We start from the raw sequence: 19,068 nt of genomic DNA on the forward strand, positions 1-19,068 counted from the left end.
AGCCCAATTTAGTGTGGGGCTAATCACAAACTACCACACGCTACACCCATTAGCCCTAGTTTTGCAAAGATAAATCGATTTTCTGTGGTTTTGATGAATTGGAACTGAAAGAGATTGGGGACCTTATTAACGATAGCACATTGTCATATTATTGGCCCCCATAACGCTTCTAAAGAAAGTATTAAGATAGCAATATGCTCTGTATCCATTGCTCATGGGTGGAAGTTGATGAAGAAGACGATATTATGTGAAAGAGCGTCAGACATACAAATCTCCGTTTAACCGACATATACGAACGTGGCTCCAAGATTTAGATGGATTTTGTTCACACCTCAAAAGATCTGCCGAAGTTGTCAGCTACTGTCAGTGTGCCTGGCCATAACGTATGGTCTCATGACGTTACAGAACTAGCCAACCAATCAGTTCCAGGTCATGTTACCTACTAACTACAAGAAAAATATAGGCCAAATCGGCAAATGTGGGTTCTAATTCGTGACGTCGTTCTCTTAGTGGCAGGGCCGTCTAAGCAGCTTTAACTAACGACAAAAAGCTGAAATGTTATGAAAACTAAAACGCAAATTTAATATGGCCTATTTTTCTTTCTTTTGTGACGCTGCATTTCGCAACGCCAGAAACAACGGTAGGAATTTACTCCGTAGCGTTTTTTTCTTAGCTTTTTATTTTTAGTGCTAAAGTACTTCTAGCCTAGCACTGTGGGTTCGTGCGATTTCCGTATTCTCTATTACCGTCCACGTAACCTAAACATGCGTTTCTATACCAACGACCAAGCCTATAAATTGCTATCAATGACCATTACTGCTGTGAGTACCATGACGAGGTCAAGGCCAAAGCTAATTACGCCTAGTGAAGTCTAATTAATCCTGTGTGAATCATAGGCTGGGCATTTCAGTCACAATGCGTCTGAACACACGCTGGCCTAATTATGCCTTGCTAAGCTTGATTACAAGTTTAGTTTTAGACCTACTAGAACTAGCTATGCCTAAACGTAAGTAAAGTCCTATTACATTGGTACGTTGCTGTCCGAACGCATTGACCGTAATTACACTTCAGTAAGCCTAATTTTGCTTGGGGAGTCTTAACTAGGCACAATAAGCCAAAGAAAAGTTATTTAGTGCGATAACATTTCTTGTTTCCGCACGTAAACATTGCTCTTAGCTACGGCTCAAGCGGTCATTGTTATTTTCTTATAGCTTGCAAGCAACTCAATCGCTAACATAATTGCAGGGGTTTGTTCGCTTTTAGGTTTTGTTATCGGATGCATCTGAATTTGAATAGCCGTCAAACCTGCTGTGAACACTGCAGGAAGGCGACATCAAATGCAGGGGCGCGGCAACGTTGACACAATGCAATTAACTGCCCCGAATTTATTTAAAGCCTTCCCTGCGTGCCTCGCCTGGGTGGTGCAGTGGTAAGACACCCGACTACTGTGCCGGAGTTCCCGGGTTCGATCCCGACCGCGGCGGCTGCGTTTCGATGGAGGCGAAACGAAGTGGCGTCCGTATGCTGTGCGATGTCAGCGCACGTTAAAGATCCCCAAGTGGTTGAAATTACGCCGCAGCCCTCCACTATGGCTCCCCTTTCTCTCTTTCCACTTTCACTCCCACCTTCCTCCCTTCCCTTACGGCGCGGTTCAGGTGTCCACAGAAACAAGCAGTGACAGATACTGCGCCTTTCCTTTCCTGTGAACCTATTATTATTATTATTATTATTATTATTATTATTATTATTATTATTATTATTATTATTATTATTATTATTATTATTATTATTATTATTATTCCCTGCTTGGGTGTTACCTTCAAGATTACATTAAGAGTGTCTTCCGAGCTGAAACCAGTGTTCAACTTACTGACACACAGCCAATGAGGAGAAAGACGTTTCAGGACTATAACGTCCAGATATATTAATTACGCGGTTCTAATTTGATAACAGTTATAAATTGCCAGCTGCGAACGACCGCACAAAGTAACAGCGACTTTTTTGCTAGTAGAAGCCCTAGTCCCAGTGCACTAACTTTTTTGCGTTCGTCGGGTCAGCGTGGTTTTCTGTCTTCGTGGACATACGCGCTAATATGGCAGGGCGCAATTGAGACAGTTCAAAGGAAGGCGTTCTACATACCTTCTCACTGAGATTGATCGCACAAGCGATATATATCCGTGCCTATGTCGGCGCAGCTATGTCTCAGGAACAATCATGTATTCAATGTGCAACCCACGTTGAATAGCACCAGAAAGCATGCGTAAAACCAGTCTATATTAGTGTAACGAGCTCTTTCGGCATTCTAAAAGCATGTGCGCTGTTGCTAGTTGTGCTTGGAAGAAATGACGGAACGGCGCTAACAGGGGGACTGACACTTATGAAAGTGTCCCTCTTCTCAGCCGTCCCGTATGCTAGCGCTGTTCCGTCGTCTTCGTCAAGATCTACCAGCCAGCCCGGCTCGGCCCTCTTCTTGAATAGATGTGCTTGTTTCCGCTAGGGGAGTCATTGTGCGTGTTGGTACGTGACATCGACCCCTGTACTCAGCTCCACGTCTGAACCCTCTCTCGCCGCTTTCTCTCTCTCTCACTTAGGTGGAGATCAGCATGAAGAAAAAAGTTTACCTCTGGGTCACTGTGCCCTGCGTCAACGACTTCGGTTCCTGCGACTACGACGATATTTGCAGCGTTAAGGACTGCCCGCTGTTTTACGATTTCCTTGGATTGCCATGTGGTTGCCCAATCAAGGAGGTAAGAGCAACCGCCATAGCCCTCATTGCAGGCTAATGTGAAGCCTTCTTCACGCTGTTTCTATAGCATCAGAAGTTCAGAGGCGACATACGTTTCTTTAAATCATCTCGTTGAACGTGTGGGCGATGATCAGTGCCGCACTATTACGCCCAATTAAACACACATACACACACACACACACACACACACAAAATTAAACACACATAATGCTCTCGTTAAGACAAGCTTCCAGGGTGCCTGATTTCACTTGCCATTCATTGTTTTTACTCATATCGCGTCTCTACCGTGTTTTCACATGTGCTGCGCGCAGAAGTTCAGTCTACAACAAGTATACTCATGTGAAAAAGATCTCTTTCATTTCTTCTCTGCCAGGTAATCAAGGCTTGTCCTGCCAGAAAGACTGATTAAATAATGGATTTCAAAGAGTAACTGAGAGGATGACTGGCACTTTCATGGTTGTTTGAGTGACAGATGCAGCCAGGGCTCTGTTAAGGCACCGTTACCAATAACAACCGCTAATGCAGCTGAGCGAGTCAATGTGCACCTTTCAACAAAAGCCGCCATTAATTCATAAAATCTTCAGAGGAAGAAAACGCGTAGTCCGGCATCAGTCCCGTAAATGATGAGACTTATTGGCCACGCAGAAACGATGGACGCGTACTGACTGTGCGGCCCTCCTATTGGTCATCATTATTCCGTTCTTAGCGCCCCATTTAGACACCTTCGGGAAATAACCTATCAGAGAGTTGGATGGCAAGATAGCCTTTTGTGTTCAGATAGGCTTATAGGGATTCAGAAGACAACCTCTGTGAAGAATGACACAGAAGCCGACGTAAAGAGAGCCGACGTAAGCAAAGGTAAAGGCAGAAATAGCTTCATATGTTATCGTTTTTCATACGCATAATAAATTTAGATGTCCATATAAGATTTCTCGACTCATTGATACTGTCCTTCACGTGTCCCAAAAAAAGAAAAAATCAGGACAGCTTTGGGGATACTTTGGAACCCATTGCTCACCATTTTAGTAAAATTAGTATGATTATTGTGGTTACGAACACACGTTAGCTTGGCATGTTTTGCATAGCGACATGCTTTCTGTATTGGAAGAACACACGAATTAACCCATTGATTTTTCAGTTTTTGAGCGATGTACAGCGAAAGGTATGCCGTCTAGCTGAGAATAACCACGAACGATGTTCTCCTACAAGAAACAAGTTAAATCTTTATTTTCCTTTAGATATGAATGGGGCAGTCACAAAATGCGGTTCTAAAGGCAGCTGGACGAGGCGGCTGCCCCTACATCTGTATCAACAGCTGGGATCACACCAAAAACACAGCATACATACACATGAAAAAGGAGCAACCGATGCACATTAGGTCGAGATTGTCGGTCTCGGAGAAATGAACAAAGCTCTCCTTGGCAGTGTTATACCATACACGATTATATTCACATAAAAAGAATTTCTGAGGAGAGAAATGGCAACCATGAAAGCGAAAGTAAAAACGCACGAGAAACACAATTTGAGAGATGGGAAAATCATGGAATGTTTCCAGCATACATTTGAGCACGATAATATTGCCTACAGAAAAGAGAGTTCATAGGTGCAAATTGTCACATTGCAAGAAATTAATAATACGAAAAATCACAAAATCAAGCCAGACTTTTGTTGACGAATTACATGACGCCCTTAACATAATCTCTGTACGTTTTCCGAGCATGCCTATTCTCTTAGCTAGAGACTTTAACTACCCCAGTATCGTGTGGACTGATACTTCGCCTTATCTGAACCCTTTCTCCACTGAATGTAAAACGTTTTTGATGACGTGTTTGGACTTCAACTTGTTACAGTTAGTCTCTAAACCTATTCGAACTACTTCATCCATATCTAGCGTTTTAGATTGTGTTCTAACTAACGTACCACATTTTATCTCTTCGGTTCTGCACCTGCCTGGCCTCAGTGATCATTCCTTGCTGCACTTTGATGTGCAAATTCCTGCTTGTAGCCACCTCAATCAGATTAAGCGCATTAGAGATTATAAACGGGCCGAATTTGATGCCATTAACCGCGAACTAGCTCTTTTTCTGAACGAATACTTACCTGGGTTCTCACTGCGTTCTGTTGGCGCTAACTGGAAATTATTTAAGTACACCGTCGAACTTCTCACTAAAACTTTCGTGCCGCTTAGGTCCTTGAGGTGCAACAGGGAATCTCCTTGATTTAATAATCTTTTAAAGAGACTTTCCAATAAAAAGAAGCGTTTGTTTCGCTCTGCCAAGTTGTCGAATTCTAAGCAACGACGGCAATCCTATTTCCTCGCGGCAGCAGAGTACAAAGCTGCGCTGAAAAGCGCCAAGGACTCATTCTTTAACCATACTTTACCTGCTATGTTGATTAACAATCCTAAACAATTTTGGAACATTGTCAACAAGAAAGACACATCCACAATATTACTCACATCTTCTGACGGTGTTGCGTTTCCACCTAACGAATGTGCTTCTACTCGTAACAATGTTTTCGCGGCAGCTTTTTTTGACAATGTTTCTCTTGCTAATCGCGAGGGCCCTGTTTTTGATGTTGTTCCCATGGATCCAGTTCTATTTGAGGTATCAGGCGTTCTGAATCTTATTGAAAATCTTAAGGTCTCCTCCTCCTGCGGTGTTGACAATATTAATTCTAAGTTTTTGATAAAGACAAAGTCAACCTGCTCCATAATCCTTACTAAATTATTTGATCAGTCTCTTGAAACAGATTGTATTCCCAATGATTGGAAAGTTGGGAAGGTGATTCCTCTGCATAAGTCTGGAAATAAACATTGTCCTCACAACTTTCGTCCTATATCACTCACTAGTATCCCTTGTAAGATCATGGAACATGTTATATACTCGCATCTTGTTTCTTTTTTAGAGTCGAATTCCTTTTTCAGCATAACCCAGCATGGATTTCGTAAGTCATTTTCATGCGAAACTGAGCTAATATGCTTCACACATGGCCTTCATTGCATCATTGATCGCGGGCTTCAGGCAGATTGCATATTTATTCACTTTTCTAAAGCGTTTGACAAGGTCTCTCATGCGCTTCTCTTCCTTAAATTAAATAACCTGAACATTGACCCTAAGGTGCTTGCATGGCTGAAGAGTTTTCTTTCAAACCGTTCACAATACGTTACAGCAAATAACGTTGATTCACATTCTATACATGTCCGTTCTGGCGCACTTCAGGGGTTCGTTCTCGGGCCCCTCCTTTTTCTCATCTATATAAATGACTTACCGGCTAACATTTCTTCTTCAATTACCCTTTTTGCTGATGACTGCGTTATTTACCGTGTAATTAATGATGATAATGATGCCTCTTGCCTTCAGTCTGGTATTAACAAGGTTCTTGATTGGAGTAAGGAATGGAATATGAAATTAAATACAAATAAGTGTAAGCATGTGCACATTTCTCGTAGTTCCAGCATACCCACTACTTATCAGATTAACAATGTTTCTCTTGAGACTGTGTACTCTTACAAGTATCTAGGTGTTTACGTTTCTTCTAACCTTTCTTGGAAACCCCACGTTGACTATATCATAAATAACGCAAACTGTATGCTAGGGTACCTTCGGAGAAATTTCTCTCGTTCACACAGTTCTTTAAAATTATTGCTTTATAAAACTCTGGTACGCTCCAAATGAGAATATTCTGCATCTGTCTGGAGCCCTGGCATTGATTCACTCGTTTCCGATTTGGAAGCTGTGCAGAACCGCGCCTGTCGGTTCATACTGTCAAACTATAACAGAACAAGTAGTGTAACTGCCGTGAAATCAAGTTTGTCCTTTCCACTTCTATCTCACCGCAGATCAGTAGCATCATTATCCCTTTTTCATAAAATTTACCACAACAGCTACCTGAAAGAAAGATTACTAACAAGACCATCTTACATACCAGTGCGCATTGATCACCGCCATAAAGTTGGGGTTCCATCTAGTCAAACAAAATGTTTCCATGACTCATTCATACCTAGAACTTGTGTCAGTTGGAATCACCTTCCCCATGATATCGCATGTATACCAGATAACGACGCATTTCGCAAAGCCATTGTTTTTCTTTTAATATATCTATGCTTGTTACTATGTTATTTGCCCTTTACTTCCTGAACATAGTTTTTACTTATCCCCACTGCATTCTGAAGTTTTGTTTTTGTTTTTCTTTTTGCGCATGTTTTTTGTGTACTTGTACTGTATTTTTTCTGTAACTTTGCTGTACTTTCATATACTGTTATGTATCCCACACCCCTCTGTAAGGCCCCCGGGCCCTGAGGATAAATAAATAAATAAAGCATTTTTTTCAGAGGCAACAAAAAAATTTTCCCGAAGCATTAAGTTCATTCAACAGAATATTGAATGGTACTGACTGCAAGACTTAATTTTATTTCGGCAATGATGTGTATCATTCGATCGTGAAACTGGTGGTATACATCATGAGGATGATTGTTAATTGTGATAGTTCTGCAGTTCCATACAATATCTTTCTACTAATCGGTATTGGTATATTTTCCTTGCTCTAATTATTTATATTGATAAATCAATTCTTGCATGTGTGAATCAAATAATGTATCGGTAATGATCCTTAACACATATTATTTTGTAATGTCGATGGTTAGTCTGAGTTCGTTTTTTTTGTGTTCTCCAAGCCAAGCTACAATATATCAAGTGTTGAAGAAATATGATGTTGTAAAGAATTATGATTACGCATTTAGGTAATACTTAGCGAGTTTTATTGAAAATGCCGCTAAAATTGCAAAGCTTCAGGTGGATTTCTTTAACATGTTAATCCCCAACTTAAGTTCATAGAAAACTCCTCACCATAGAACCATAAACTTATCGACGAGATATACGACTTCTGTGCCAAATCATATTTTTAATAAATGCACTGTTTTGTTTTTAGGCCAGTAAAGTACAGTTTTTGTCTTTGTATTATACGAAGTAAATGAGTAAAGACTTGATCATTTATTCTTTCGTTGTCTCCTGTAGTCTTCCTACAGCTGCTGTATCATTCCCCACTCGCATAGCTTTATTATATATTATGCACGCGTGAAGAAATATAAGCAATATTTATTATGTATTTTCCTTTTGCGTTTCCTTCTTGATATTATCAAAGTCTGCATGCTTGTACACATTGATTGATTTTGCGGTGATAGCGTTGTGCTTTAATGTTGAGACCATCGGAGCTGATCCATTCGCGTCGCCGTCATGAATTTGATTGCAAGGTCACAAGGACACTCACACATTGTTGTTGTTGGCACACTAAGAAAATGTTTGAGCAAAACTGTGTCGTACTAGATTTCACTTCGAAAAGAGCCAAATCAAAGTTTACTGAATTGATCATATTTTAAAGAAATAGGCAGAACTTCTCCAGCCGATGGCGACGAAAAGAGGCATTATTAAAAAGAAGAAGCATTAAAATCACTTAGGGAGTGAGCCTCTCGACCTGCCTAACCGCGGACAGCACCACACGGTAGCTCTCGCCGACCTCACGTCGCTTAATAAACCCTATTCTATAATATATATTCATTGAAATGTTTTCTTTCTTTGTATTTCCCAAAATATTTGTCTAAAATTTGTTGCTGGGCTAGTTGATACCTATTCGATGAATACTAGTTAGCGTACAACAGAACGGGTACAAGAGAGGAAGACAGGATTTTTTTTTCTTTAATTGGTTCACAGGAAGGGAAAGGCGCTGTATCTGTCACACCTGCTATGTGGACACCTGAACCGCGCCGTAAGGGAAGGGATGAAGGTGGGAGTGAAACTTGAAGGAGAGAAAGGAGAGCCGTAGTGGAGGGCCACGGAGTAATTTCGACCACCTGGGGATCTTTAACGTGCGCTGACATCGCACATGACACGCTTGTTTTTCAGCACTTGGTTTAGACTTGCTCTAACGTACCAATAAATGATTTAACGTTGCACATTGAATAGCACTATAGTTTGTACAGGTAACAACTTTATACTTTTCTGGTTTGGTTTAGTGTGGTTTGGTTTAGTGGGTTTAACGTCCCAAAGCGACTCAGGCTATGAGAGACGCCGTAGTGATGGACTCCGGAAATTTCGACAACCTGGGGTTTTTTAGCATGCACTGACATCGCACAGCACATGGGCGCCTAGCTTTTCGCTCCCACCGAAAAGCGGCCGCCGAGGCCGGGAATCGATACCGCATCCTTGGGCACAGTAGTCGAGCGCCCTATCCACTGCACCACCACATTTCTCTATACGTGTTTAAGTGGACCTGGCTCATATTGAGATGTATCTCTTCAACCATTCGCAAGGAAGTGCGAACTCCACTTTTATGATGCATGGGAAGCTGTGCGCTTGCGTGAAGTAAACGTGGACGCTTCTTACTATATTTTCTACTACTTTCTACACTTTCTGCGTTGACCTTGCCTGGTCCCTTTCTATTTCCAGGGTGATTACTCTGTGCAGAACAAAGAGTTCGAAGTTCCGGCTCTGATGCTTCCTGACTGGATCACGTCCGGTGACTACCAGGTGATTGTCAAGGCCAGAAGCCGGGGAGAGCAGCTCTTTTGCGTTCATTTCACGTTGTCTCTGAAGTGATTACGATCTCAAAACGTTTTCTCTAAGCTCTTATTTTTTTATTTTTTTTGGCATGAGTCATGAATAGCCTTTTCTGTAGACAAAGAATGAAAGAAAGAATGGTATGAATGTGGAGCGACATGTACATATACATTCTTTTTTTTTTTTAAACAGAAGGGCAATAAAATGCCTAAGAATCAACGTCTTACTGTCTTCGTTCATTTAAAACAGTAGAACATGATTTAAGGCGGGCTACACCGCTTTGAAAACGTGCGGAAGTATTATATCCCTTTTGCTTGCATTCACCGAGCAAGCGCAAAGGTCTCTCGGACCTGCAGTGCTCATTCTTTTCAAGAGCTATAGAAACAAATTTTGCGAATTCAGCAAAGTAGAGATCCTGGTTTAATTTTCCGCTTTTTTAGCCGCCGTATTTTGTTTCACAATGTGAGGACGCTTAGCATATATCACGAGAGCTGTGTACAGACGGCGATCGTAGTAGGAGTTTCAGACGCGGATGTCGCCTCCAGCTTGAATTCGCTGATACTTTTTTGGCCCAATTTTATATAGGCACGTCACCCAATGCGCACCTCGATATACTCGCAAAGAGCGCGGTACCCAAGTCCAAGAAAGAGCACGAATAATCCTAGCGACTGTAGTTGCTTCGTTTTTGCTTCTGATCATCTGTAACTGGCGCTTCCACTAGTGTCTTAACTAAAATACGCTCAAGCGGAACTGCATCCTTAAACCGGGTTTCCAGGCGTCTTACTTCGCAAAAAGAAAAAAGAAAAAACCTCGGCTCCGCCTCTCCGCCGGCAATTCCTGCACGCGTGGTCTCTTTGATTCGAATTCATTCCGCGGCGACATCCCGGTGCACGCAGCGTATGGCTTTAGCAGGAAGAAGAAAATCAAGCTTAGTCTCCAATGGGTTCGTCACAGCCCCTTCGATGTCTGTCCCGATAATACCTATCGAACTTTAGCGACAGGGGGGAACGTCCTCTAGCGTGGCTGCGGACCAGCCGCCCCTCAGCCGTCTAAACAGGGGGATTTCCGTTCCGGGAACTCCGTAAAAAGGTCCTTTTGCCAACTGCAATCATCCGGCTACGTGTTGCGCCCGTACGTGATCTGGCTTCGCCTACGCTTCGAGCATTGCGTCCGCATCAGGGGCAGGCGTCGGAATGAGGTAATGAACGACGCGAACTAAGAGAGGCGGTCTCATCAGCAACCAATTGCAGCGCGTTTTTTACGTTTCCAACTCTTTTGAGTTCGCACGTGCGTGGTTAACGAAGGCAGGAAATGTACCGCTGACGAATATGCGGTGACTGCTTACGTTTGTTTTATTTTCTGATGCCTGAGGAAAACCGGCGCCGCGATCATTTATCGTAGCACCTGCGCTTTTACAGGCGGCCTTCGCGGACGTTCATATGGTGTAGCTGATGCCGCTCCGCCGCTTTTTTTTTTTCCTACTACGCCAGATTCAGTCAAGTCCGAGCGTGAATTATTCAAGTGCGCCCTGTCTAAATAAAGGACATGTCGCAATGGTAAATTTCCTTCCCCTGCTGAACAGGCGCACAAACTTCCCGATGTTTACAAACACAGAGCTGCGCTATACTCAAAAGGTAAGTACGTTGTCACCAGACTGGTACGAAACTACAGGTGTGCCGGCTAATGGTGAGGGTACCTAAATGTACCTATAGACGCGTACAAATGGTGCACTGTATTTTGGAGATTGTCTAGATTCTTTAGCCAATGAAACTAGGCTAGAAATGAACACAAATGTTGTAGTTGTGTGCGGTGTTTTGTCGAGCTGTCTAGACAAGTAATATGTGATGAAACAAAGGTGTCGCTGCGACCGGAAACGACGGGGGATTGTAGGCGAAAACGCAGCATGCCTACACTGCCCTATAAGCGAAGCGGGTTTAGAAACCGAGCCGTACGTGAGAATATTTCCAACCGCGCACGTCGACTGTGCTAAGTAATATCTTTGCTAACGCCTGGAGAGTAGTTCTGCCCTTATTCAGGCTGCCAGCCAGACGTAATCACCTGGCGTAGCGCTTTACCTGCTTCTTTCTGCACTCCCATATTGCTGGAAGAAACAGCGCGGCTACTGTGGGTGCTTCGATTAAATTAGATAGAATCAAGACAGTGCGAGGTAAATAGAACTATTGAATTGCGTGAATTTATCAATTTCTGGGCCAACTGCTAGTGCATAAAAGGAGGAAGATGACCCATGGACGACTCGAAAGAGCTCTTTCGTACCTTTTGACGTGTTTTCTACTTTCTTCAAGCGCCTTCAACTAGAGACTTTGAAAGACTGCTGGAGATAAGTCCTATAATTACTCTGAATAAGAATAATTTCATTGATGTCTGTATTTTGTACCTTCGTCGAGTACGCTGCTAACTTGCTTCTTGCTTTACTTTGCTTGATAAAACAAACGTTGGAGGCAGCAGCTGAGGTCTTGCTCCTGAGGTAATCCATATATGAAAAGCCTCCAGACAGACGGTTTCCGCGAGCTCCTACGAAAATTGTGTTGTTTTCCTGAGTCACTAATTAAAAATTAAACTTCAAATTTTTATTAAAGGCCACATCTTATTTCTCTAGTTATATTCCCCTCTTTTTCCATTCCATCACATTTCCATCCTTCATAACTAACATCACATTGCGACATTAACCCGCATAAATCATACTCATTGTGCTTACTTCAAAGGGCTCTTTATGTGTGGTATTTTATGTGTTTATCTGTTCTGAACAGCATTCAATGCGGAGGTGGCAAAATCTGCGAAATCACACTGCGTGAAATTTGTCGAGATTCTAACACATTTTACTGCCTTCATGAACGATCTGTAGAGGGTCACGTGCAGAAGCTCGCGAAGGTATAAATAGATTTAAAAAAATGACGATTACGATACTCCCTAATCCGAGATTTGAGCACAGCTATGTAAGCGGTGTTGCGATATTGAGGTTAAGAATTTGAGAGTTATGTAAGTATGTAGTGGCTTGCGAGAAATATTTCTCGGGGGGAAGGGAGGTGGGTGGGGGCTTGTAAGCCGCCTGTCGAGGCGTGAAGGGGAGCTGAAAAGTTTAGAAAATTTGGGAGGTTTCCTTACACCGCAACATCTTCCCTGGCTACTCGTGCGTGCGTGCGTGCGTGCGTGCGTGTGTGTGTGTGTGTGTGTGTGTGTGTGTGTGTGTGTGTGTGTGTGTGTGTGTGTGTGTGTGTGTGTGTGTGTGTGTGTGTGTGTGTGTGTGTGTGTGTGTGTGTGTGTGTGTGTGTGTGTGTGTGTGTGTGTGTGTGTGTGTGTGTGTGTGTGTGTGTGTGTGTGTGTGTGTGTGTGTGTGTGTGTGTGTGTGTGTGTGTGTGTGTGTGTGTGTGTGCGCGTGTGCGTGTGCGTGCGTGCGTGCGTGCGTGCGTGCGTGCACGTCTTCCTTCACAATTCCTTTGTGTGCCTTCCTTCTGTGGCGTACGTATTATTTATATTGAGTGATCATATTGCTCACGTCATATGCCCTAGATTCCTGTTTACTTAGAGATATGTCTTCTACGTCTGCACACACTGGACTACTCTAAATGTGCTCTTGGTGGAGTGTGGCGGGGGAGAGGGGAGAAATAAGGAACTGCGAGTTTAAGGTTTCTTTCTGTTTCATGCATTGTGAGTTACAGATAATGACATGCAGCAAAGCACAAAAATGTGTGCAACTCAGTGGATTCAGACATTGTGGTTCAGTGGTTTGTTTGGTAAGGGACGGAAACGAGCACTAAATTTCTGTGATAAGCTGTGCAGGTCAGGGTGCAAAGGTGCAAGGTGTTTGTGAATGAAACTGGCTTTCTGCAGACGAAAAGGACTCACATATCCGGGAAGGAGATATGTGAGAGTATACAGGAAAAGTAAAGAAAAATACAAGTGCCCAACCTGAAAGACAGTGCGTTCATTTTTAATCAACTCGCCGTACATGCACAGAAAGACTAAAATTATCTTCGAGAAGTGGCGAAGTCTGACAATGGGGCGCCATTTCCACGTGGCCTGCAAGCGGCAAGAAGAAGCGAAACAAACAAGGGGACCCTTCTTCCGCGGAGTTCACCGGTTGGCTGCCCACGCCTTTCGTGCTACTCCGCAAATGCCCGTACCACGCTACGTTTTCAAGGTCGACGGTTGAATCCGGATTCAAGAATCCCGCGTTTTGGTTTCGTAATCATGTTTGAAGCGTTCCCTGGCGAGGAACACGTGTAGTCAACATGTGTTTAGTTTTAACAATCGTCCCTGGGCGGCGCCACAAAAACGTCGGTGTCCAGTCACTTAACTTGCGTCAAGCAGCGCCATTTTCAAATGGTAAAAGGTAAGTTTCGGTGTAACCCATCGAAAGAAACGTGGCGAAGTGGACCCATGCACTGACGCAGACACAGTTTGTGATTGAGATTTCGCGACTATGTTCGGTTGCAGCTCCCAATAAAGGGAGCTAACAGCATTTCGTGCCTAATAACGAGGTAAAATTGTAACGCCGGCAGCCTTTCGTTGCATCATCAGCCGTGGCGAAGTGGACGCACGCACTCACCTGCGCCCCTCCCCTGACGGAGACAGTACGGTTACTGAATGCGAATGAACTACATTAGTTTAGTTGCTTTGCCGATAATTTGCGATCTAATGTGTTACTTTCGCGGTAAAACAGTTCAGCAGCGTCACGAATGACTGCGTTCAGCACATGGTACCAAAAGTAAATCATTTCGCATTGCTTTTTCAAAATGAACATGATATTTCTACCAAGCAATGTTTTTGTCTGATTTAGTGGGATCGGACAATATACAGCGAAATGTCACGAAAAAATATACAATGGTTCAGTTTGGCTAAGCACGATTATACATGCAAAAGCATAATTTAGCACTGGTCTAGCTGAGTTTTGGTTGGTTTATCTTTGTAGTGCCACCTCTGGCTACGCTTGGCTCCGTTTTCTTTCTTTTGACTTATTCTTTTCTCGGCCCTGCCAATAGTAGCATAAGCTAGTAGCAACAGCACAGAGACGGTGAAGTCACTGCTCACTTCGCCGAGTTTCGCTTCGTTTATCTTTGCTTTATCGTGTCTTAACATGTCTAGCTAAGTATTTAACGTGTGTTTTAGGATTTTATTAGCATTAAAAACACCTAATGAACTACTTTGGTGCAGGATGGTCAGAGAAGATAAAAAGGATGAAAACGAGGAAACCCGAAGCACAGCTTAAAAAAACTGGCAGCTTCGCGTGTCACGAAACCGGCTACCGAAATGAAACAGGGAACGAAGAAACAAAAAACGCCGAGATAACGCAGCAGCCTAAGGCAGTTTCCAGCGAAGCTGGTCTCTTTGCCTCGGCTTGGGTTCGGATCTAACTGGCGGTGAATTTCTTCTCTCTTCTTTTCTTTTTTCCAAGAGCTATTAGAGTGAAACTTCACAACCCATTCGGAGAAATCTAATGATGTGGTTAGTGATGCTTCTGCATTTTTCAGTTCTTTGTGGCCAGCTCCCTCGGCCCATTGTACATCGTATCCGGTAGACCTAAGTCCGGTTTTATAGCTTCAGAATAGTTTTGCTGTCAAGAATGCTTCAACCCACTTCATGAAGCATTTACTTTATTTTGACCCTTTGGCACATCCGATGTCTGATTTCGATATTTAGTTCAGTTCATTCAAACCTTTTGCTGTTGCTTAACTATAACTGAAGTATGGTTGAATTAAACAGTGTATCTGTATAGATATTATGTAGTCCACTTGATGTTTCAATACGCGGATGTTCACCAGTTTTATGTGGTGTCTGCAGATAGGGATTTCAATGCGGTTTTGGCACTGTGTTTAGTAACTTCATTAGCGGTATGGTTTATGGAGTTTAACGTCCCGAATCGTCTCAGGCTATGAGAGACGCCGTATTGGAACGGATGTTGGAATCCCTTAAACATATTCCCTCTGCGCCATAACTAGTCAGGTAAACAATCCCATGTAACATTTACTGTACAGTTTGTTCCCAACACATGTAAATTCTATTCCCCCTCCCCCCCCCCCCCTCATTAGCATAGGGTGCAAGTGTTTTTCTAAACATGTTACCTTCTTATCGCTTCTTACTTTGGTTCCCCCTTGAGTCATTTTCTTCAGATAATGTCAGGCATGGCAGGTATGGTTCATTTAATTTGTTATTATTGTTTCTTCTACCCTTTTTGAGGAAAGCTATTGATAACTATACCCTTGCAGCTGTATTCTGCATCAGGACCATTTGGAATGCCTTTGCCTCTTGAAGAAAAGTCTGTCAGCATTGAACCTGATTTAGGTGCTGACTACCACCCACCCCGCATTATAATGTTTCCTGCTGCTGCCGCGTTTTATTTTCTTTTTGAATCCACGGGATCACCGGCTCCAGGCTCATAAAGTCATACCAAAGAAAACATTTTTTTACTCCTTGCCCTGTTTCTTTCTCACCTACCCTCCTCTCTCTCCCCTCCGTGGCTTTTTTTCGGAAGCAGAAGCGTATTTCAACCCCCACCAGGGATGATCGCGCTGTCCAGACGAATACAAGTCCGCTTGTCGAAACGTTGGCCGTGCTTGCGAACTGAGCCTCCCCCCTACCCTTGCTCAGTGGTCTTTCCTACTGTGTCGCCATCTTCTTTCTCTAATTCTACCCTTTTCTTTATCATTTCGTTTTAAATCTGCGCACTACTCGAATGTTGTCGCTACTACGGCCAACTAAGCATCACGCGCATGTAATATAAAAGTTAAGAATAGTACGGAAAGCAGCATTCTTCAAGAGAAGTACGTCAGGTGCAGGTACCCTCATTCACGGTTTCCTCATTCTTGGGGAAACTTGCCGAAACGACATACAGCGTAACGCCTATTCGCTACTGTTACCGGGTGGATGCTTTCCATAGCGCGCGGGAGCTTCTGACTGAAAGTCAGAGGAGAGATTGTCACGTAAGCACCCGGCTGACCCAACAACTGACTGGCGCGTTCGCTGCCACGAGGCCGTCTCTTCGAGCCTGCACAGCTCATAAGGTATCTCAATCCGTGCCGCCTACTCAGGGACCTCCACTCAAAACGGTGCATTTCAGAATTTTTCGCTGACCGCGCCGCTGCCGCCGCCAACGATTAGGCGATGACGCTGCGATTTTACAGGAACATTACGCTATCGCGTAATAATCCCCACCATGTGTAAACTGAAACCAAAAAATTCATCCGAATGGTATCAAACTGCAGAGTCATTAAAGGGCAACTCCGGGGGTTTTTTGACATTCGAATATTCTAATAAAATTTTTACTGTAGATTCTCCTCTCCGTCCTGACGCATTCTACAAAATTTGGGCGCCGTACGATAATCCGTTCGCGCGCAACACGACTTTAAAATATGCTGTTTTCATGGCTTAAGTTGAGACTATTTCTGCCGGCAACACTGAGTTTCTGACGTCACAAACAGTATACCGGCGTTACTGTCCACTTCCCGCATGACTATGAAATTGTGAGGCTTATATTGAACTACCTCAGACATTTTATGCAATGATTCATGATTTCCATACTTTATTTTCACCATCCAACGCACGTACGAGTGTTTCTCTAATACTGAGTGTGACGTCACCATTTCGTCACCCGGAACGTCGTTTCTGGCCGTGAAAGCAGTTTCGGTTTCGATTTGCTGTTTTTTCATTTTAAAAATACTTCTAATTGGAATTTCGAAAAACGGCTTTTTGTGTTCGAGTCAGGACGTGTCGAGGAATCTAATTCAACCAAAAACACAGAATGATGGAAAAACCACCGGAGTTGACCTTTAACAACTTTTCTTTTCTCGACTCCCTTCTTGGTTTCTATTTCCTCTGTATGCCGTTTCCCCTGCACTTCCCCCTTCTTCCTCGATAGTGTACTGAATCTGCGCTGTTGATAATTCGGAGCTTGGGAGTCGAAACTGTAACTGGATGTTTCACCTGGCTCCCAGGGCCAACTCAGAGTTATCTGCTCACTAAAGTGTGATGTGGAAAACTCTAGTGGTCGAGTCATAACGTGCCATATATATATATGCCAACAAGAGATAAACCTGTCGACAGGTGACACTTGTGTTAAGGTGTGTAACAAATAGGGCAGTAATACCTTGCACAAGTAAAATGACCTCACTTTGCCTCCGTAACTATGCCATCGTGGGTCGTCGACCTGGTGTCCCTCAGTTGACTAATGTTAGTGCTCCACATATTACAGAAATGTATCTTCGCAACTTACTGTAAAAGATGCAAAGAACGCTTGTTTGTTGCTCTTCGCAGTCATAAAGGCAACGTTAGCAGTTTGAATGCAACTGGGCCAGCAAACTCAGCATTAACAACCTTTCTCCGCAGCAACAAAGTAAAAATTATCCATACCAAGCAATCACCACGTCTTCTGCCTCATTTCTGCTTACTTTTCTCTTTACAGCCTAAATGTGGAAATATCCAAGTCATGTTTACAAAATTTCCTAACAGAGTTCGATAAAATAAAAGTAAAAATACAGAAGACCTAGCACCTTCTTTACATTTTTTTTTTTTTTTTTTAACGAAACTTATCCATAGGTTCTCCCTCTCCGCGGAGAGCTGTCGTGGACTCTCCCAAGGCCGTGTGGTATGTGCACTCAATCCAGGTTTCCTTTCGGGAAAATTGCTTATCGTATGTGTCAAAAAAAAAAAAAAAAAGAAAGACTCAATAATAAACACGAACAGCTGCGATGACTACCTACCTGCTTGCCTTCCTTTCCAGGTCAGTTTTCCTAAGCTTGTACGAGACGAAAAATCGGGAAAAGATGCCATTTCGCGCCCTGTTCACGCCCGGAACCTGAAAGGCTCTGAGTGGGGGGCAGGGGACGCACTTGGAATACCGAAGCATTTTCCAAAGCTTTGGTGGCGCGATTTTTTTTCGACAGAAGCTTTTGTGCGCTGCCTAGCCAGAGCGCAGTGTCCAACCCTGCAGACTCCGTAGATACGCGGATGTCATACGCTCTGCATACAAATGGGTCCGCGTTCGAGGAGAAGGTTTCGCATCATATTTCCGTCGGTTCCTCAGTCACGGAGGGCGGCGTTTTGTGCATTGTCTAGCGGAGCGGAGGAGGCATTCAACTTTAAGAGAATCGACGCCCAGTTTAACCATTTGATTTGTCTCTGCTCCAGACTTTCGCACAATATTACACAAGACTTAATTTCTAGTTTCCGAAGTGCACAAAGTAAGCACATCCGCTTTCCATCGCAATCTTCTGGTAATACCGAATCGGCACCTGCTCCCAGTCTTTACTTTATCACTTAAATTACTCTTTTCATTGAGGACACAAGGCATCAAAAGGCTTTCTGTAAAGAGCATTACTACTCATCGGCGTTGCCGAGTCAGAAATGAAGACCCCTCCAACAAGGAGCATCAAACCCCGCCAAAAACCGCTTAGTTCAACTTTAGCATAAAACAAAAAACTATGTTTTAGGTATTTTATTTTGTTATTTCGTCTGCAAACCATATAGTTACTATGAAAATATATTAGAAAGCACTTTTCATGTTTACCTAGGAACTACGAACACTTTCATTTTCAGGAACAAGCCGCCTTCCTTCTGTAAGTATAAATTAAAGTTGCAAAATCACTTCTTTCTTTCCTGACTGCAACGGCTCACTGCAAGCGCTTTCACTAGAAAAAAATGTCGTCGGCTTTATCTTGGTTTTGTTTCCGTGCTGCCAAGCCCACTCACCAATCGGTGTTAAAAGGGTTCTACATTAACGTAACTTGTGACATCTGATACCGTGGCCAATGATTA

At 43.2% G+C, this 19,068-nt stretch overlaps 1 protein-coding gene across 3 annotated transcripts in view; it reads left to right on the forward strand.

Annotated features, from left to right (window-relative positions):
* The window catches only part of LOC146190830 (ganglioside GM2 activator-like), a 77,612-nt gene extending 68,148 nt beyond the window's left edge, over nucleotides 1–9,464 (forward strand). For all 3 annotated transcript variants that reach the window (XM_084599851.1, XM_084599850.1, XM_084599852.1), the window contains exons 6-7: nucleotides 2,592–2,747; nucleotides 9,190–9,464. In XM_084599851.1, coding sequence (XP_084455977.1) covers nucleotides 2,592–2,747; nucleotides 9,190–9,339 — 306 coding nt within the window. In that variant the 3' untranslated portion in view covers nucleotides 9,340–9,464. The remainder of the gene's footprint in view (nucleotides 1–2,591; nucleotides 2,748–9,189) is intronic.
* The last annotated feature ends 9,604 nt before the right edge of the window (nucleotides 9,465–19,068 follow it).

This window comes from Amblyomma maculatum, chromosome 4 (genome assembly GCF_055883805.1).
Source record: "Amblyomma maculatum isolate TAMU_Amacu chromosome 4, ASM5588380v1, whole genome shotgun sequence".
Classification (NCBI taxonomy): domain Eukaryota; kingdom Metazoa; phylum Arthropoda; class Arachnida; order Ixodida; family Ixodidae; genus Amblyomma; species Amblyomma maculatum.